Below are 21,353 nucleotides of genomic sequence, written 5' to 3'. Positions count from 1 at the left end.
GGGCCTAGGTAATTCTTTGCTTTAGGGGCTGTCTTGTGCACTGTAGGATGCTGAGCAGCATCCTGGCCTCTACCCACTAGATTCCAGTAGCAACTGCCCACCAACCACCCGGACTAAGTTGTGAAAACCAAAAATGTTTCCAGACATTGCCAGATGTCCTCTTGGGGACAAAAATTATCCCAGTTGAGAACCACTGTTCTAAACCAACAACATGGTTTGAAAAACAATCCCACCTAAACTTACACTGCCGTGATGGAGGCTATTAAAATGAGGACTTAAGCAAATTGTTTTCTCTCTCTGGGTAACATAGTTTAGATGAGATTTCTAACTTTGATGAAATAGTTATGGCCACCCATGGAGTGGTGTCCTTATATCTTGCCTTCAAAAATGTGCCCAGGTTGTTCTCTTGCCCACAAGTTGGAGACCCACTGGATTGGATGGTCCTTAGGCTCCCTTCTAGCCATGACATGCTAATCTGAGGGTTCCTAAGTTTTAGAGGGGGGGCTTTTAGGCCCAAATGTCATGTTGCCTGCATGAGACTGGTTTGCTGTATGGTGCTGACTCCTTGGGAATACCAGTCGCTCATGGAGTTAGCTTTTCTCATTATGGTACACATCTTAGCCCTTCTTAGCCTGCATCTTATGGACCGACTACTTACAACTAGTATGTGTTTTATTTTTTTCATATTTCCTAACAGACAAAGAAGGTGGCATCATTTCCAAGTTTTGTGGCTGGTAAGTGACTTTGAATTTTATCTCTCAGGGGGCAGTTGCATTTGTCAAAACAAACGATGCTTTTACTTTTGACTTTCTCCTGCGAAGCTTGTTTAGCAAACACACCTTCCAGCAAGGTGCCCGGGCATTGTGGTGTTTGAGCGCTGCAAAGACCTACTTAGTGGGGAGGGGAGGTCCAGCTGATTTTCCTGCTTTGATACAAGGAACAGTAGGACAGCTCATTTAATTGCACCCTTGCTAATTGCATCGTAGATGACACTGATGACTGAATGAATAGATTGAAATGTGTCTGTATAAGCAGCTCATTATAGTTACCATTTTGATCAGGGTGGATATAATGGCATTCAAATTCAGGCTGTTGTTCCTTTTTTAGACCCTTCATTTCCGTTTACCCTCCCATCTATTTTGAGGAGGTTCATAGTGCATTTCAACATTCAATAAAGACCAAAACTGATCGATCTGCTCTGTGTCACAGAACAGGTGTGTGGGGAGCACACACCTGCTTGGCTGTTGACAGAGCAGACTTTGATGGTCTGCAGTGCATCAGGTGACCTCACGGGGTCCCTTTAGGAGGTCCTGTGGGTTGCTTTTAGTGCTCTAACATCCGAGCAAAGAGCCTCTTGAGTAGGATTTTTCTCTTTGCCAGGAGGAGGTTTCCTGCCCCTGCTAATGTGTTATAATAAACAATGCAAATTTTATTAATTTTTTCAATAAACTGATAATTAATTCTTATAAATATTTTTGGGAGCAAGTTAAATTAGTCTTCTGAAATAAATGACTTTAAACCTGTCCCATTCTGCTCCGCTTTTTTAATAGAGAATTGAAGCCTGGGAAACTGAATCCTCCAAATTCTCCTCTAAGGGACTAGTTTGCACCAGGCTAAACCAGGCCCAACTTGGTTCAAAATGGATTAACCTGCTCAAACCAATTTTGGCTGTTGTAACTAGATTACTGTTGTTCAGATTGGATGAAAATCTGTTTTAAACTGTCAGAACTAATATTATACAATTCAACTAGACTTGGCTCCCTTTTGACCAATTCAAATGGGCGCAAATGGGTTTTGTCCAGCAGTGTACATGTGGTTTTAGGTATGTTTTAGCTGGTTCAAACTGGCTTAAACTGGCGATCAGGTCACAGCAGGTTATGATGATTCCAGCCCAGCTGGCTAGTTGTAATTTTCCAGGACCTAACGATTGGCAGGAAGAGAATATCCGCCCCCCATTCCCGGAAATAGGGTTTGATTAGGTTCCTGATTTATAGGAGGCAGCATCTCCTAGCCAGGGGCGATACAGCACATCTCTGCACCATTTTTCTTGGCAGTCAGAGGCCAGGGTGGGGAGGTGCCAGTCACAGTATTCCAGTGAAACAGGGTCTTGTGGATCCAAGCAGCTCACTTTTCAACGGCTCATGACGTCATCCGGACAGCACTCTCAAGCTGTCTAGAGGGATGATTCAGACAGTCAACTCCCCTGGCTCCTGAACCAATCTCATATCTGTGGGGTGGGGACAGCAAGGGATGGGGAAACAGCGTCCATGCCTGGCGTACCTCTTACTGTAGTTCCTGACTTTCCAGAAGACTCAGTTCCCTGTACCACTTCAGACTGTTCAAAAACAAAGCAAAACAAGGTTGGATGCCTCAAACCAATTCCGACTGGCTAAAACTGCTTGGGACCAGCTCACGCCAATGTGGACAACCCTAATTTAGAGTTGTTCCTGCAGGAGAGAAGCTCTTTGATTGTTATGAAAATATAGAGACCTTAAGTATAATAAAAAGCATGTCCCTTCATATTAGAGAATGTGTATCCAACAAAGCCTTCATGGGCCAAAAATCTTACTCAGCAACAAGAAGAGATAATCATCAAGATTATCCCATATGATGAATGTGGGAAGACCATCTCCAGATTGAACACCTTTATGAATTAGGAATGCATCTGGGTGCAGGGACCCACATAACCCCCTGATGTTAGCTCCTCCTGAGAGGGGGGTATCTGTCTTATGGAAAGAAGTCTAGAGGTGAGAGGCTGCTGGCTCAGTGGCTTTGTGATGTCAGGATCAGCATCTTTGCTTCCCTTGGCCTCAACTTCAGGCTTGTCACCTCATCTTCACACAATGTCTGAGTTGCTGCAGCATCATCTCCTGTTCCAGGCAGGCAGAAGAAGGGAGAAGGACAGAAGTTCCACACTAGCCAGATGTCTTCCCCTTTATCTTAGGAAACCAAAGCTTTTCTGTGGTTAGAGTTAATGAGTTCTCTGCAGGAGAATTTGACCTTCTGTTAACTTCCTTAGCCTGTTCGCTGGGTAACCTAAAAGGTAGCGTGTCAACCGTGTCACTAGGTAACGTGGCTTATGGTAAAATGACTCTTATAATAGACTGTGTCTAGATGAGAGAATTATACTCCTTTTGGGTGTGCTGCCGGAGCTTTGGGCTTCCCACAGTGTTGCCTCTTGTGACTGGACATGTCCCTTGAAGGGGACCCTGGAAGTTATGCCCATAGAGAGGTTATGAGAGATATTGGCTCTTGGGAACATGAGGCTCTTAAAATTTTTAATACAATTTTCTTCTGGAACTTTTATGATTTTTCTTTTAAATTATTTAAATATTTGATTTACCTGGAATTTTTCTTGGTGTATGGATATAGGAAGAGTTAACATTTTAGGCATTTTGTCCCGAAGGAAACTATTCAATGAATCTTTCCCTCACTGGTTTGAAATGCTGCCTTTACCATGCACTAAATTGCCAAGGAGGTGTAGGTGTGTTTCTGGATCTGTTACAGGATTATCTAGTCAAGTGCCAGCCCCAGGCTGCTTTATTTACTGGAGATTTATGGTGCATTTTACTACCTGGTAGGGCTAGTTCCAGCCCTTGGCACTATCATTCCCTTTCAGATTTTCCCTGGATATTTTTGCACACTTTATTTTTCCATAGAAACTTTAAACTCAACCTGTCTAGTTGTACACTAAAAATTCTTATTGGTATTTTTATTTGGCATGCATTAAATCTATCTATTTGGGGGAAAGTATTAACTTTACAATACAGCATATAGAATCTTTCCAGCAAAAACGAAGAGGATTTATCTTTTCATTTATTCAAGCTTGTTTATTTTCATCAATAAGATTTATTCATAAAAATCCAACACATATCCTGTTCATCTATTCGTTGGTGTTTTAAAAGCCTTTTTATTGTTTTTGTAAATGTTAGCTTTCATTATTTATTCCACACTTGTTACAATTTATAGGTACAAAGAAAGCTATTGATTTTTTTACATATTAAATTTGAAACCATTGCCATAATAAATTCTCTTTTTGAAACAGATTTTTAGTTTAGTTGTTTCTTGGATTATTCCTGCTGTACAATCATAGCATCTGCAAATAAGAATGATTTTTGCTTCTTCCTTTCTTGCTTTCTGTTATTTCTTCTTGTCTAATTGGATTGGGTAGAACACAAGGATAAATTTTATAAAGTAGTGGAATATGCCTTACTGAAAAAATCCACCCTTTTGAAAGAGCCATGCTTTTAATTATTTTATCATAAAACTTTCAAATATATACAGAAGCAGAGAGAATACTGTATCTATCACCAGCTTTAGTATTTACCCACTCATGGCCAGCAGTATTTAATCTGCACCCTCATCCTTTCCCAGATTATTCTAAAACAAATCTCAGACCTCACATCATATCTTCTTTAAATATTTCAAATATGTATCTCTAAAATATAGGAATTCTATTTTTTTAAAATAGCTCCAATTCTATTATTATAACTAAATTAAAATGAACAGTCATTTCTTTATTTTTATTTATTTACTTTTTGGAGACATTGTCTCCCTCTGTCACCTGGGCTAGAGTGTAGTGACATCATCACAGCTCACTGTAACCTCAAACTCCTGGGCTCAAGCAATCCCCCTGCCTCAGTCTCCTGAGTAGCTGGGACTATAGGCACACATCACCACGCCCAGCTAATTTTTCTATTTTTTTGTAAAGACAGGGTCTCATTCTTGCTCAGACTGGCCTTGAACTCCTGACCTTAAGCAATCCTCCCACCTTGGCCTCCCAGAGTGCTAGGATTACAGGCGTGAGCCACCATGCCCAGCCCACTTCTTTATATCATTAAATACCCAGTTAGTGTTTGTATTTCCCCAGTTCACAGTGTGCTTTTTAAATGGGGATCCAAATAAGGTCTATCCATTACCATCAGTTGATGTATTTCATAATTCTCTTATTTTTCTTATTTTATAGGTTGTCTATCCATCTCTCTCTTTTTTTTTTTTTTTTTTTTTTAAGTACAATTTTTTTGGTGACCTTGTTGTGGAAGAATCTATGTCATTCCTCTTACAGAGTTTCCTGTAGTCTGGGTTTTGCTGATTGCATCTTCACAGTGTTGTTTAACGTGTTCCTCTGTTCTCTGTGTCCTATAAAATGGTGTTTTTTTTTTTAGATATAGATCAGATTCTTAGATTGTTTGGACAAAAAACTGCATAGGTGTTATTATGTTCTTCTATCAGAAGACATATGACATCTGGTCATCTCTCTTGGGGTTCTATTAGCAGCCATTAACGATTGTTGTCTAGATCTATTAATTGATTAGAGGTTGCAAAATGGTGGTTTCTAATTCCATCATTTCTCCTTCATTCATTAGCTGGAATTCTTCTAAGCAGAGAAACTTCCCCTCATCAACTATTTGGTTACCCTGAGTACAGTTCATATAAGAAAAACAGTTTAAATTCTTAATTTTTTCTCTTTATTTAAAAATTTTAAAATTCATGAACTTCTCTAACAACCTCTAAAGATCACCAGTGAGGTTTTATATGCTGTTATTAGAAACTCTTGGGTTGACACATAGGTGGTGTGTTTTTGTGTGTTGTTATCATGTTTATTGATGCTTAAATTGTCCCATCTGTGGCCAATGGGAGCCTCTTTAGTTTGGTTTCTGAGTCCTATTACTGTGACCCCAGTAGTCTTTGATAGCTTCCTTGCTTTCTGGTATGACTAGATATTCCAGGGTCATCTTAAATATTTCTTGCTTCAGGACTGGAACCAGTTAGTTATTTCTCCAAGGAGTCCTGTGAAATAATAGTTAGAGGCCATAATCTGGGCACGGTGGGTGCTCATTGCTGTCGCTTAGGTCAGAGATAGGAAATATGCATATGCAGAAGGCAGCCCCTAAAGGGCCCATAGTGACCCCCACCTCCTCGTATTCATGGCCTTGAGTTATCCCCACCCTTGTGTGTGGCCTGGACTTACTGACTTGCTTCCAACGAGTAGCATATGGCAGAAATGATGGGATATGACTTCCAAGATGAGGTTACAAAAAGAGAGGTGGCTTCTGTCTCACTCGCCCTTTCTTGGTCTCTTGCTTGCCCTCTCTGAGGGAACCAAGCTACTATAATGTCCAGAGGCCCACATGGCACAGGACTGATGTCTCTGGCCAGCAGTCTCATGAGTGAACTTGGAAGTGGAGCCTCCGTATTCAGGCTGTCAGATGGCTACAGTGGCCCCGTGAGTGACCCTGGGGCAGAGGCACACACCTGAGCCACACCCAGATTCCCAACCTGCAGGACCTCTGAGATAATTCCCCTTGCTGACAACAATGTTTGTTGTTTCAAACCACCAGATTTTGGAGTAATTTTTCATGCAGCAAATAACTAATATACTATATATTTTGTAGATAAAATACATCATGATTCATACTGATACTTTGTTAGGACTATACAGTTCCTACATTTGTACTTTCTTTTTCCTATGCTCCAAATCCCTGTTCTCAAGGACACCAACATAATTATGCATGTGTTTTTTTCTGCTAATCATACAACAGTCTCAGAATAGCAATACTAACACCCCGCCAAGGACACATGATTACAGACACAGCTTATGATTTATTTGCATTTACTTTTGTCTTTAGCGTACAGCCCACAAGGAATGTACTGTGTTTTAAAATACTTTGGAAGAGATCACAACTGGATACACATTTAGTTTTGTTTCAGTTTTAATTCTTAGGAATTTGCTTTTTCATTTAATTTTGTTTTGTAATTATATAAAATACATACATGGTTCCATAGCCAAATATATAACACAGGGTATCTGCAAGATGTCTGGTTTCTTTCCCTATTTACCCTCCCCCCAATATTTTCCCTCCCATTATAGGAAAACATTTTCAACATTTTACATGTTTTTATTGTAAGCGTATTTTTCCTTTTCTTAGGTAAATGGTAATGAATTAGACACCTTTTTCTCCATCTTGCTTTTTTCACTTAATACTAAATCCTGGAGATTATGCCAAAGTTCTGTGCTGTGCACGGCGGTGTATAGAGGATGTCTTGTAGGACGCCACTGTACCGATAAATGTCTCCTATTCAAGAACATTTGGGTGCTTTCCAATTTTTTTGCTATTACAAATAGTGCTGCAGTGAACAGCATCTGCATGTGTCTTCTTCCATTTTTGCCAATTTTTTGATTTATTATGCTTCTTCTGGGAAGTCATTCTCCTGGATACAATGCTTAGGATCTGGCCTGGGCAAATCTGTGCGCTGTATTGAGCGTGGCTTTGACCTTCCTTCCCTGATGCTCTGCTATGGTTTCTCTTCCTCCCAGCAGCTTGCTGGGTGTCTAAGGTTCAACACTGAAACTCCAAATCCTTTTCTTCAGTGACAGCCCAGCCTATGCTACAGGCCCAGGTGTGGCCTCTCCCTGCTGAATGTCCCACGGATCTGATTTTTCAGACAGCGTCTTCTCTTTCCTATGAGCCCTATAGGATCGCCTTCAGGGGGCCTCTCAGAGGCACAGACCACCACAGTGATGGGGCGAGTCTGCTCCAGGACAGGCTGGTGTGATGGGGGAGGGCCTGGAGGCCACACCTCTACTCTGAGGCTAAAGGTCCCACTGGAGACCCCAGTTACATGACTCTGATGTTCACCCCCTCCTGTCTCCTCTCCCCATTCCAGAACTCCCTTCCAGGGGCAGCCTCTCCTGCTGAGCTGGGTGGCCTGGCCTGTGGCCTCAGTACCGCTCTCCCCCGCCCCGCCAACCCCGATCCTGTCCTGTCCTGCCCCACTGGGGCTGTGGCCCCTTGTCCCAGTTGAGGCAGGCTCCCCTCTGCACTTTGGAAGCCCTGGAAATCTGATGTCATTTCTCTAGTGTCTTCCACTCTCCCCTCTACTGGCTTTTGAACACGTCTGTCCTGTCCTGTGTTCCGCATCTGTCCACAGCCACCACTCTACCTTCCTCTTCTCCTTCACAACCACAATTTGGGAATGGCTGACTCACTGTTGGCACCTCTCCTGCACCTTGGCACCCTCGTGGCTCCCGTCCTGGTCTCCTCTGAAACAGCTCTCTAAGGGCTTCCTTGTCACTATGCCCAATACACAAGGCCTCCTGCCAACGCAGGCACAGATGGGCACACCTCCCTTCCTAAGCCCCTCTTTTTCTTGGCACTTGGCAGAGCAGGGTCCTGGGGCTTCCTTCCGCCACCTGGCCCTGTGACTCCCCTTGCTGGCTCACCCATGCCTGTGGCTTCACTTGGCACCTACACGCCATTCATTCCCAGGTCTGTTTCTCTGACCTGGACTCCTGAGTCCAGATGCCCATGGAGCTTCCAGGCTTCTGCAACTGAACTTGCTTGGAGTCCCCACCTCAAGGTCAGTCCTTTTCCAGGGGCCCCTTGTCGGTGAATGGACACTGTGGGTGCTCAGTGCTGTCGCTTAGGTCAGAGACAGGAAATATGTATATGTAGAAGCAGCCCCTAAAGGGCCCCCAGGAACCCCCACCTCCTGGTATTCACACGCCTCCCCTTGTGTGTGGACTGGGCTTATTGACTTGCTTCCAATGAACAGGATACTGCAGAAGAGATGGGATATGGCTTCTAAGATTAGATTACCCAGCCCTGCAACCAGTTTTCCTGCTTTTTCATCCTCACCTCAGACTCCAGTCCAACTTCCAGTCCTGTCACTCTACCCTCCAGCATGAATCCCTATCTGCTTCTGTCTCTCCATCTCCATCATCACCCTGGTCCACACCATCATCACCACTCTCGTGCTTGGACCTCTGCAGTAGCCTCTTTCCTAGGGGAGAGGGAAGCTGCTCTCCCTTCTTCCTCTCTACTATCTGCGTCTCTGCAGCCAGAGTTAATTTCTACAGGCAGAGTGAGCGGACCACTTCCCTGATTGATACCCTGGATTGATAGTCCTTGGTGTGGCCCCAGGGTCCTCATATTTGACTGGCACGGTCTCTGCAGCCCCAACTTGTTCCAACTGCTGACCCCACCCCTGTGCCCAGGAAATCTGGACATCTTATAGGTCTTCTACGGTACCATTCTCTCTGCTACCCCAGGACTTTTGCACCTGCTCTTGCCTTAGTGTGGAAAACTCTCCCCTTCTTCCCTTTATGGCTCGTTGATTCCTTCTCATCCTGAGACCTCAGCTCAAATGGCAGCCACCTCCAGATTCCTCATGAGGGTGGGCCCCGCTATTGCTTCTTCCTTGGGGCCGTACCCTTCCTTGCTGGCATTCACCCCTGGCCATCCTGATGCATTTATTTGATGACTTGGGACTGACGTCAGCCTCACTATGTAGCTGTGAGTTCCTTATTTTCTGTCATAACACCGGTCCTCACACAGCGGGTTCAGAAATGCTGAGTACCTGAATCCATGATGGTGAACTTGGGCAAAATCATTTGACCCCACTTGGGTGATCCTTATTTGTAACATTGAGACCATGAGGTCTGCTTCCTGGGTTGGTCAAGGACTGAGTTGGACTATGCCATTGTTGCCCAGAGGTCGCGTGTTTCAGTTGTGGGGGCTGCATTCCAGGCCTCTGCCTTTGCAGAGAGCAGCCGACCTTGCAGGGGCACACCCACACTTCCATGTGCACCATGCTCCGCACCCTACCCTCCCGGCCGCCCCCCAGAAACCTGGGGGAGAAGCAGACATGGGTCTTAGAGCTAATGAGGACCCCTGGGGCCAGGCCCACACGTGGGAAGCCTCTGTCCACCACCCAGGTTCAGGGTGATTTTCCCCAAAGGTGGCAGGGGCAGGGGCAGGGACTCTCAGGCACGGCTCTATGGGGCACTTCCCTGTCCAGAGAGCTGATGAGGGGCCAGAGGGCCTAGGGCTTTCCTAAGGAGTGTTTTATACAGAGGATTCTTCCAGAAGGGAGGAACTTGGAGGCCTTATTCTTCCCCAAACTGTGCAGATACATTGTGCATATGCTGTGTGAGTAAGATATATGTTGTCAAAGGGAGAAATCACTCTCTGGGGAGATAAGATTGCCTTTAAACCTATGTCTTTATTCTCTTGTCATCTGTCTCCCTCTGGTGGTCTTAGCTTAGGGTTAGTCCAAGAGCTAAACAGAATTAGAACAATTTATACCAAAACGGATAAGGCCGGATGCTTTCATATTCTAACGAGGCGGTTTGATTTTGGTTCTGCGCTTCGTGGTAGGAGTTGAAAGCTGTGCTTGTGAATCTGAAATAACTCCTCGGCCCCACGCCACCCCTGCCGGACACCCTCCTCTGGGTTCTCCTTCCCTAATACACGTGAGAATGGGAGGCAGGGTGGCAGGCAGGGTCTGCAGACGCCGTGGCATTTATTGTTTCCTGTTAGACAACAGAGCAAGGCAGGAATGAAAAGGATCCCTGGCAGAGGTGGAGCATCTGTTGGAGTTGTAGCAAAGACCTTGAGACCTTCACTGGTCTCGTCCCAGGGCGCAGGTGTCCGTGGGTGTCAGCAGTGGACCCCGCTGGCCGGGATGGCACCCTTCACACACAGGGGTCTGTGCCCCCAGATGGCCCCCAGGTCTGGTGAGGCTCACCGGCCCAAGAACATGGATTGAAATAGGAATGTGAACCTCAGAAACATCTGGTGAGCTTTCCAGGTCACCTTGGAAGCTGGCAAGGGAAGGGTCAGAAGGCAGCAGCCTCGGAAGGTGGGGGTCATGTTCCAAAGGGAAGGCCTCCATCCCACCCCTCCCCAGGGTCAGGGCCCCCACCCCAGAGAGGACTCCAGTACATGCAGGCTGAGGGTGTGAGGCAGGGAAGCCCAGGGCAGCTGAGCGAGCCAGCACTTTCCTGCAGAGCAACATGACGTCATCTATTGGTCAGTATGAGTCACTACATCGGGCCCCACTGGATGGCTCGGGCTTCACTATGGGGTGACCCTGGCAAATGACGGATGCCTCTGAACCTCGTTTGCTGGAGAGGTGGCCTGAGGTGGTACAACAGGCCTACTTCTGGCTCTGGGGGGCCTTCCCAGCCCCTCAGCCAGGACACCAAAGGGAGGATAGGGGCATGTCCAGCCAGCCTGCAGCGGCCGGGCCTGTTCATACACACTGTCCCAGACACCCAGCAAGGTGGACAGGTGAACTTCAGTCCAAGGAAGCCCGGGGGTCAGGGTGGGAGTGCTGCATTGTGATCAATGGCTCCTGTCCCCTCTGTTGGGGGTGGCCTCTGCTCCCAGCTTGCTGGTAACAGGCCCTGGTGCATCCTCCAAGGGCCAGACAGGCAGGGGTTCTTCCCTTGGTGCTGTCCCCAAATCCTGCAGCTCCCTACCCTTGCCCCTCGCCACTGGTACATCCAGTCCTGCGAGGCTGGGAGAAGGTTTCTTGGCTCCAGAGCGAGGATCAAGGCTCCTGAGCTGGAAGGAGCCTAATTGGACCCTGGCCATGGAGCCCTGCAGGGGTCAGCCCAGGCTTTCCCGCCCTTAGGGTCCAGGACATTGTATGGGGGGGTGTTCAGGACCTGTACCTCTGAGAGGGGTGTAGCCCTTGGGATTACTGATTCATTCGCTCCTGAGATGACCCAGGTATATAGGGGGATTCTTGTCAGCTAGGGACCAGGTGTTCCCTATTGGGCTACATGTCAGTGTGACCAGGTGTGTGTGTGAACAGTACAGATGCCTGGTCCTTACCCCAATTTCAGTGACGCTCAATCTCCTGGGTGGTGTTGGGGACTCTGCAAGTCCCTCGGGTGCCACAGGTGATTCTGGGCACAGCTAGGGCTGCTGGGGTCTCCCTCCCTCCTTCCCCAAATGACTTTAGCCCCAGGTGTCATTTAAAATAACCTGTCGCCTCCCCACTACCCCCTCAGGGGCAGGGTTTAGAAGAGGTTTGTGCCACTTTGCACCTGCAGGTGGGAGGTTCCGGGCCGTTGAAGATGTGGCCAACTTTGGATCTGGTGTCTGCCCTGTCACTGGTCTCAGCGTGGCCATGCACGTCCCGTTGCCCTCTGAGCATCAGTGCCCTCACGCAGCCTGCTCAGAGAGCACGTGCGCGGGCAGGAGCTGGCCTCGGACGCTGCCCTCTGTGACGGCTACCACCTGGCCTGGTGCCCAAGGCCCTGCTCTGTCCACGACTTACGACTTACCTTTTTAGACAAATGCAAATAAACAATAAGAATTCATTAGTGAATTCCTTACGTTTTCTATGCTTTTAGCCTTTATGAGACTCATATCATAAATCTTATCTTTACAAAATCCCTGCGGAGATAGAAATCAGGAATTTCCTTCTCCCTGCCCTCCACCATTTTGCTGGTTAGGAGACTGAGGCCCGAAACAAAAACTAGGTCCCTCGCCTGGGGCCACAAGGCCTGGGGAGAGCGGAGACCCTTCCAATCTGTGGGTCCCCAGAGCCGTCCTGCCTCCCTTAAACCACCTGTGAGGATACTTAAAAGCAGTGGGAGGACCCGATTGGCAGGGCTCAGTTCCGGGCACAGGGTGGACAAAGGGTCCTGTAGGGAGAGACTGGGCACAGAGGAAGGGCTCCCATCTGGCCGGCCTCGTGCAGGCGGGGGAGGGGCTGCTGGAAGTTTGAGGAGATGGAGAGAGAGATGAAATAGCTCTCACAAGGAGGAAGAGAGTGAATGTCCCAGACCCAGAGAAATGGATTAGAGTTGCCAAGGAATTTTGAGGGCATTTGGGGCCAGGAATTTATAATGAATTTATCATGGCACCAATTTGATCTCTTGGGCAGCTTTTTCCAGCTTCAGGCCCAGAGAAAATAGATCAGAGTTTTGCCAAACCCCTGGGGTGGGAGAGGTGAGGGTATCGAGGGTGTTGGGCAGATGTTATTGAGGTGGTGGACGGCGGCATCCAAGCTGGGCGAGTTGATGGTCAGAGGTGAGACCGGGGCTCAGCTGGCTGAGGCAGGGGAGAGATGCAGAGGAGGTCACTGGTGGCAAGGGCCAGGGAAGCGAGGGACAGCTGGCCCTGTGATGGTGGAGTGGGTCAGGGTGGGGCCAGCTGGAGCAGGAGGGGACCCTGGGAGCCAGGGCCAAGGTCTCCAGGAAGGAGGGCTCTGGCTGAGAGGTGGGCAGCGAAGTGGCAGGTGGTGTGGCCAGCGAGGGCCTGAGAGGACACCCAAGCCCTGGTCTAGACTAGCTCAGTGGTCAGCTGACTGCAGCCCTGAGGCCACATCCTCCTGGGCACTTGACCCCGTGTATGATGTGTCATTGGAACACAGTCGTACTTGCTCATTTCTGTATTGTCTATTGCTGCCTTGAGCCTCAGGTACAAAAGTGAGGAGTTGCAGTAGAGGCCACAAAGCCTGAAATAGTTATACCCTGGCCCTGTACAGAAAGGATTTGCCAATCCCTTACTAGAGTTGTGCTGTCCACTATAGAAGCCACTAGCTGCTAACATGTGGCTCTTTATACTTCAATCAGTTAAAATTACATCAAAGACGAAGATTCAATTCTTTAGTTACAGGAGCCACAGATCAAATGCTCAAAGCCATATGTGGCTGGTGGCTCCCATATTGAACACTACACAGACAGAACTGGAGGAAAGTTCTGTTGGGCCACGATGGTCCAGAGGCAGCAGGTGGAACAAGCATCATGTTGCTGGGCCTGGGCCTGAGGTGTGTGGGGTGGGAGGAGCTAAACGGGCGACCTGAGAGACTGCAGGAGCAGGAACCCCCCTCGATACAGTCAGAGGAGGAGACTGGAGGAGGAGAGGGCGCCATTTCAAATCACCATCGTGAGTGCTGGGGGTCCTGGGGAAGGCATGGAAAGTGCTGTCGTGTTTGGGAAGTGGCACCTTCTGGGTTTGCAGCATGTGCCTGTCACCTTGAAGGACCTGCCTTGAGTGACAGTCACCTGGAATCCTAGCATTGTCCTCCTGACGCCATGTGTGCAGAGTTTTCTGGCCTGAGTGCTGATTTTGTGCAGTTACTTGCACCACACAGCCGGGTAGTGAGGGAAGCAGACCAGCCTCCCCGAGCTGGCTACAGCTTTGTGGTGGGTCAGCCCTTTCCTTTGGCCCCTGTCCTGGTTGCCGTGGTCCTCATGCTGTGGCCGGGCATGCCAGCCCTTTGTTCAGGGCATTTCTCCTTTAGAAACACACTAACGCTGGGCTCCCCCTTCAGTTCCAGGGCCCTGTGAACCGGAAGACCTCATCGATGGCATCATCTTTGCTGCCAACTACCTGGGGTCCACCCAGCTGCTCTCCGAACGGAACCCTTCCAAAAACATCAGAATGATGCAAGCGCAGGAGGCCGTCAGCCGGGTCAAGGTAGAGGTGCTTCTGGGTCCCTTGTGGGTGCCTGCTCACTGTGGGAGCGCTGAAGTGAGGGGGTGCGGTGGGGCACAGGCACGCTGTGTCCAGCTCTGACTGAGCCCTCGGCACGGAGACCAGGAGTGGCCGAGGTGCCCGGTGCGGCAAAGGTGCCCAGCGAGGCGCCTCGGCAGGGAGAGTGCTGGGGTTTGGGCACACAGGCAGCTAGCTCCTTAATGAGGGAAGGTCCACGGAATCCCCCAGAAACATAATTTTTTAAAAGATAATTGTTCCAAAACATTCTAGTCATAAGAGAGTCTCAAATTTGGAGTCTCAAATCCCACTTTGGCAGCATGTATATTTTTAGTGACAAAGTGCTTCCAGAAAGGGGGAAAATCATATTTTATTTAAATTCATGACCTCAAGACAAACCGTGACATACTGGCAGCTCCAGGGACACGTTGGATGGTCTGGTGGTGAACGGTCGGTGCAGCTGGGCGAGGGGAAGGTGAGGCCAGGTCAGCAAAGCTTAGTGGGGTCAGGAGAGAGGGGATGTGGGGGTCTGAGGTGGTGTCCCTGGGCAAGACAGGGTCTGCAGACACTGCCACCCCGTGGGGGTGAGAAGCGATGGCAGCTCCCTCCCCTGCCATCACCATACACTGACTTGCTTTAACTGAGGCAGAGGGCCACGAGGAGGCCATCCACCGCGGTCAGGAGGAGAGGAAGCAGCTGGGGGCAGCTCTGAGCCCTGCTGCCAGCACCCCTGGCTTCGTCCTGCCCCAGGCCCCCGTGCCACTGTGCTGGCCCGAGCTCGGCTCGCTCCTGCCGGCTGAGCGTGTCTCTCCCGTCCCCAGTTGTACCCTCTGTACATAGGTGGTTGACAGTCATTTTTAGTACTTGAGGGGTGTCTGGGTGGGTTCTCTTGGTCAGCGTGTGGACAGTGACTGTCCACCTGTCCCTGCAGGGGGCTTTGCTGGGCACCAGGCCTGAGTACGGGGGCGCTCACCACAAGGCTGACATAGCCTTGCCACACCTTCCTTCTCTCTGTGCCAACCTGTTTTTCTGTTTCTCTTCCATGCTGCTCAGAGGATGCAGAAGGCTGCTAAGATCAAGAAAAAAGCGGTGTGTAGGACCCTGTGGCCCTGGAACAGCGGCGTCTGCTTGTGTGTCTGTGGCTTGTCCTGAGCAGTGGGGGGGGGGGGGGGGGGGGGCATGGGAATCCAGATGAGGTTGCAAAGCAGTTTTTCCTCTTCCCTACATAGGTGAATATCAGACTTTTGTGAATGAAGCCACAGAGAGTTCATTTTTTTTAACCACCCACTTACAGAAGAATGTCATAGTTCTCTTCTCTCGCTGTCTTTCTTAGCGTCTCTGCACACTGGTGCATGGCTCATGCCATGATGTTTCATTTTATGTGGACACTTTTAAAGGTGGCGTTTGGTATGACAGTGTGATGGGTCCGGGGCCTGGGCCTCCTGAGCAGCATTAACTAAATTGTTCTGATGGTTGAAGCCACCTTACGTTTAATTTACCGAATCAGCAGGATGAGTAGCTCAGTTTGCCTGTGAGGTGCTTTCTCTGTTGAAAATAGTCTTTGGAGCATGGGCAGACTTTAAAAAATTGAGTTGATGGTTAGTCATTTGTTTGTCAACCTGGTCGTTTAGTAAATGCTGGAGGTTTTCTAACTGTCCTCCTCATACGGAAAATGTCAAAATGCTTGATGTTGAGGCCCGGGACAAGCCCGCGGAGAGTTAGGACTGGCTTGTTGCCCACTGTTTCCTTCTGTTTAAACAGCAAGAGATCTAGTCCTCCCTCCCCACCTTGAAGTAATGCCATTTTCTGGCACCAGGGCCGGAGGACCCCGTCTGGGGGCTCCCTTCCCTCTGCAGTGAAACTGCTGTTACCTGTGACATTTGCCCTTGCCCAGCGGTGTCTCCTTTGATTCCCCTTCAGCCACAGGAGAGGAAGGGCCTCACCCCTCTTCCTCTGCCCAGGCAGACTTCCCTCTGGTGCCTCCGGGAGCAGCAGAATGGGCCTGGCGCTGCAGCGCTGCAGTTGGGGTGTGCTTCCCTCGAAGAAGAGGGGCTCTCGTCTGCAGCCTCTCCATCCAGCTGGAGCAGGCGTCCTTGCGGGCCGCAGCCTGCCTCTGGGGTCTGCAGGCCCAGAAATCCTCTAGAGTCACCACCTGCCTCTGGAGGGGTCGGGCTTGGGCAGACGCAGCTGGGAAAGCCTCGGCGGCCAGCCAGGAGGCCAGCTGGTTCCACGTGGTCAAGGGTGGTTCTCCCTTTCTGGGCAGTGAGATGCTCAGTGTCGTTGCTGAGAGCCCCTTTTCTGGGCTGCCCACAGCTGAGGAAGCCTGTGAGGATGGGCAAGTCTGGGAGCCAGGAGCAAGCACAGTCCTGGCGGAGAGCTGCTTCTGCCCACGGCCACTGGTGGCTGTAGGGTCACGGGCCTGACCCCTGGACGTGCGTGGCCCACCCTGTTCTCTGGTGTCCCTCTGTAGGATCCATGCTGTTGACACCCTCCCTTCCTCCACCAAGGATGACAACGGCGACCTTTCCTCTTCCCTGGTATCGACCGGATTTGGCTCCGTCGTTTACCCGCCACATGAGCCTGGCCAGCGTCAGGCCGCCCTCTCGGATCCAGTGTGTTAACCGGCTCGAGTTCCCTCCACAATTACCACTCACCCCAGAGTCCACTCACAACTTTCCTAACTTGCTCCTGGCTCAGCCTACTTAAAATCCAGAGGGATTTGAGCTGCAATCCCAGAATATGACCTTTAAAAGCATGTTGATGTTGAATATAACTTGATTTTTAAAAATAGAGAGAAAATTCCTCCCAGTCCCGCAGACTATTTTTCAGCCGGGTTGTGTTGCTCTCTGTTCTTTCTAAGTAGCTAAAAACAGTGTCACCCTGTGGTTAGATCGAAAGCCCAAAAGACTTTTTCCTTTGCAAACTGAGCCAAAATACGAATTTATTATTACAATAGGGGCTTCTCTGCAATGCAGAATTCTTGAGGAAATTGTCAGCAGGGAGATTTTCTGTTTCAGATTTTCTAGTGAGTAATTAAATCACAGTTTCTGCTATTTCAAAATGGAAGATATACCACAGTGGGCTCCCTGGCGACCACAAAGAATTACTCACCTCGGTGGGCAAACGCGAAGCACACGTGTTTCATTGCTGCTTCGTGGTGGTAATTTGGGTTCTCGCAAATGTAAAAACCAGTTAAAGGCTGTCCTGGTTTGGGTCAGACCCTGAGTCGTCCTCTCGGCTTCCACGACAGTCCACGAAACATATGTCACAGCTGTATTCTGAGCATTCTGCAGTGGGGGTGACAAATCAGGGTCATTTGTGTGGGATCCTCTCCTGGCTTCTCTGTGTCACTGTGAGGGCAGCGCCCAGGCCCGTCCTGAGCTGAATCCCCTTAGGGCCAAGGTTGGCGCGGGTGGGGCTGACATGAACATGGCTGTTTAAATCAGAAGGAAACGCTGACATTGTAATCCAGCTTCTTTGAAAATGTCTTCCCCCTTTCCCGGGGATTCTTGGAGTCCCAAATCCAGGAAACTGTAGCCTGAGCCCGCAGACCCTGTGCCTTCACTGAACTGGACACAGCTCAGCCAGAGCAGCCCTGCTCGCTGCTGGCGGGAGGGGCCGTAACCTAAGACCCAGGCGTCCGACACCCCTTCCCTGCACCTGCCACAGGCTGCCAGAGAACGCACACTGGGCCACGCAGCGCTGCCGGCGGCGTGCTTTTAGGTTTCTCATGGCTGCTCCATTCGGGAGTAGCATTTCCATCTGTGTGGACTCAGGGCAATTAATAAAATTGCCAGGTCTTCCTTTGAGGTTTTTTTTTTTTTTTTTACATTCACAGATAAAATTGTATGTATATGTTTACAGTGTACAACAGGATACTTAAAAGCATCTATACATTGTGGGATGACTAAATCTTGCTAATTAACATATGCATTCCCTCATATCATCATTTTTGAAGTCAGAACACTTTACATTCACTCTCTTAGCATTTTTCCAGAATACAATCACTGTATTATTAATGATAGTCACTATATTGTACAATAGATCTCTTGAACTTACTCCTCCTGTCTAACTGGAGTTTCGTATCCTTTGACCCACATCTCCCAACCCACCGCCCACTCCTGGTAACCACTATTCCACTGTCTGCTTCTACGAGATCAACTTTTTAAAATTCCACATATGAGTGAGATTATATAATATTTGTCTTTCTGCATTTGGCTTATTTCATTTAATGGATAATGTCCTCTGGGTTCGTCCATGTTGTTGCAAATGATAGGATTTTTTTTCTTCTGTCTTCTTTAAGGCTGAATAATATTGCATTGTGTATATGTACCGTATTTTCTTTATCCATTCATCTGTTGGTGGACATTTAGGCTGATTCCACATCTTGGCTGTTGTGAATAGCGCTGCAGTGACCTTGGGAGTGCGGACATCTCTTTGTCATACTTATTTCCTTTCTTTGGGGTATACACCCAGTAGTCAGAGTGCCGGGTCATCTGGTAGTTGTATTTTCAGTTTTCTGAGGACCCTCCATGCTGTTTTCCATAGAGGTTGCACTGATTTACATTCCACCGCAGGACACCAGGGTCCCTCTTCACACCCTCGCCAACACTTGTTATCTTTTGTCCTTGTGATCGCAGCCATTCTAACAGGTACGAGGTGATAGTTCATCGTGGTGTCGGTTTGCATTTCTCTGATGACTCATGTTGAGCATGTACCTCTTGGCCATTGGTGTGTCTTCTTTTGAGAAATGCCCATTCCAAGTACATTTCCAACATGTAACAGTGTCCGCTATCCTTGCTTAGAATTCCGAGGGAGACGCCCAGACGCTGACGGAAGTGGACCTCTTCATCTCCACCCAGAGGATCAAGGTTTTAAATGCGGACACACAGGTAAGCGTGGAAACTCCTCAGTTCGCACCTCACCCTCGTCCCCACAGCATCAGCCTGCTTTTCTCATTGGAGCTCCCCAAGCACATGCACAGCCCACGGCCCTGGGCTGCGGGAGGAGCAAGGGAGTGCAGCAGGCAGCAATGATGTCGCCTTCAGGGCCCACTGGCTGGGAGGTGGCTGGAAGGTCTGCTGGGAGCTGGAGCCCCCCCACCCCGATCTCCCACTCCTGGGGTCCTGACGTCTGGAGACAGAGGAGACAGAGCCCAGTGCCCGGCTCATTCCGCGACCCTCTCCCACACCCAGTGCTGTGTTGCCCGCCCACCATTGCGGCCCTCAGCATGTCCTGATGTGGGTGCTGTGGTTCACCTTCCTCCTCACATCTGCCCCCTGCATCCAGGCACTAGTCTTTGTGTCCTGCCCCCTCTTATGCCCCCCACCCCTCTTTTAGCCTTGTACTTGGTGAAAAATCAGAGAGGCACAGGTTAAGGGTCAGGGGTCAGGCTTGCGACACTTCACAGACTTGGGCTTTGTTTCCTGGTCTTTTGTGGGCGAACTGTCTGGACAAGATTCCCCTTGCACCTCTCTAGCCCTATTCACCCACCTGTGCAGGGGTCGCTAGGACCACCCCAGGCTCGATGACTTGCCGGAGGTCTCACAACACTCAGCGAGCTCACGGCTGAGGTTTCTTACAGCGGAAGTCTAGTGCGCAGAATCGGCACAGGAACGGGAGCCTGGGGCAGAGGCTGGGGGAAACCAGGGTCCTCTCCCCAAAGAGTCACACAGGACACACCGAATGCCCCCAGCAAGGAGTTGTGACAGTGCAGGCGAAGTATTATCCACCAAGGAAGCTTGTGGGGACTCAGTGCCCGAGGTCTTTACTGGGGCTGGTTGTGTAGGTGCCTCTGCCTGGCGTGTACCAAAGTGCCAGACTCCCAGAAAAAAAGCCGTTGTCCAGCCTAGACCACGTCATTTGCACAGGAAGAGTGAACCACACCCAGCAGATGGGGTGGTGAGAACTCTCCTGAAATCCTTGTCTTCAGACATCAGCAAAGGGCCAACCTGGCAGGTGGGCCTTTCCCAGGACAGCTGCCAGGCCAGCCACCCCAACTCTTCCTGCCGATGCTCACGGAAAGCGCCACCACCCAGGGGTGGGAGGATGGGCCTGGGAATTAAAGGTGGGCTCCATCCTTATGAGCTGTGTGACCTTAGACAAGTTCCTGGGTGTCTCTGAGCCCTCAATTACTCTTTCACATGGGACAGAGGCTAACTCCTCCGCTGGCTCCCGTGTAGATGAGGAAGCTCCTAGCCTGGCCCCGAGCAGGGCTCACACCTCTCCCCTCCCTCCCTTCTCCCTTCTAGGTCTTTGCATTCTGAGCAGGGTCTGCAAACTAAAGCCATTGATATAACTAGGGACAGAGGTATCAGTTCATGGGAAGGGACAGAGGCAGAATTCTCAGTTTCCTTGGACTTTCCTGTTCCTCTGGCCAGGAGCATTGTGGTTTAGGGATGCGACGCAGATGCCCCCGGGGTTGGTGCCTGGAGTCCTCTACCCTCCAAGGTGAGGGTGCAGATGCTCTCCAGAACCGGGCCATGCTGTCGGTTTTGACTGTCCCTGACAACTCTTTGGGTGATTATGTTTTCCTCGCAGCCCAGCTTTGTTAACGTTGTCAGTTCCCAGGCCCTGTCCCAGCGTCTGGGGCTGCAGGCCAGGTGCGCCCATGCATTACAGCCCGTGGACTTCAAGGGCATCTTCCCATTCCCACTCAGGACTGAGGCTCTGTTGTCCTTCGGAGGACACGGGGCTCTTTTCCTGTCATCCTCCTCTGCCCCGTCACTTCTCTGGGCCCTTGTGCTTTGCAGGGGGCTGGCTGGGCTCCCACCTTCACAGGTTCGGCCTTGAGGGCCTGTGAGAGATCCTCCCTGTGGCTGCTGGAGATGCCCGTGGCCTACCAGGTTTCTGCAGACAGGAATGTTCTGGAGCCTTGGAGCAGGCAACCTCCGGGTTTTCGTGCTCTGCTCAGGCTTTCCCAGCGACAGGCTGCTGAGAATTTGGATCTGAGGTGGAACAGTTCATGAACCCAGGTCTTCAGCGTCCCCTAGGGGACTTATTTCTCTAGAAATGAGGGGAAGGGACTCCTCGTTCTTTAACAGAGAGGTGGCACAGTAGCCTGGTGCCTTCCCCTAGGTACGCTGGCCGCAGCCACATGTAGCTGTGTCCTGATGT

The 21,353-nt window shown here is 49.6% G+C and overlaps 1 protein-coding gene across 3 annotated transcripts in view; it reads left to right on the top strand.

Annotated features, from left to right (window-relative positions):
- The window catches only part of APBA2 (amyloid beta precursor protein binding family A member 2), a 55,857-nt gene that overhangs the window by 18,581 nt on the left and 15,923 nt on the right, over positions 1 to 21,353 (top strand). For 2 of the 3 annotated variants that reach the window (XM_069465808.1, XM_069465810.1), the window contains exons 3-6: positions 698 to 734; positions 14,077 to 14,222; positions 15,291 to 15,326; positions 19,043 to 19,129. In XM_069465808.1, coding sequence (XP_069321909.1) covers positions 698 to 734; positions 14,077 to 14,222; positions 15,291 to 15,326; positions 19,043 to 19,129 — 306 coding nt within the window. The remainder of the gene's footprint in view (positions 1 to 697; positions 735 to 14,076; positions 14,223 to 15,290; positions 15,327 to 19,042; positions 19,130 to 21,353) is intronic. The other variant, XM_069465809.1, reaches the window with a different exon arrangement.

The sequence above is a fragment of the Eulemur rufifrons genome, chromosome 3, assembly GCF_041146395.1.
Source record: "Eulemur rufifrons isolate Redbay chromosome 3, OSU_ERuf_1, whole genome shotgun sequence".
Classification (NCBI taxonomy): Eukaryota; Metazoa; Chordata; class Mammalia; order Primates; family Lemuridae; genus Eulemur; species Eulemur rufifrons.
The sequence above is the reverse complement of the archived record's forward strand: the minus strand, read 5'-3'. Positions and strand labels throughout refer to the sequence as shown.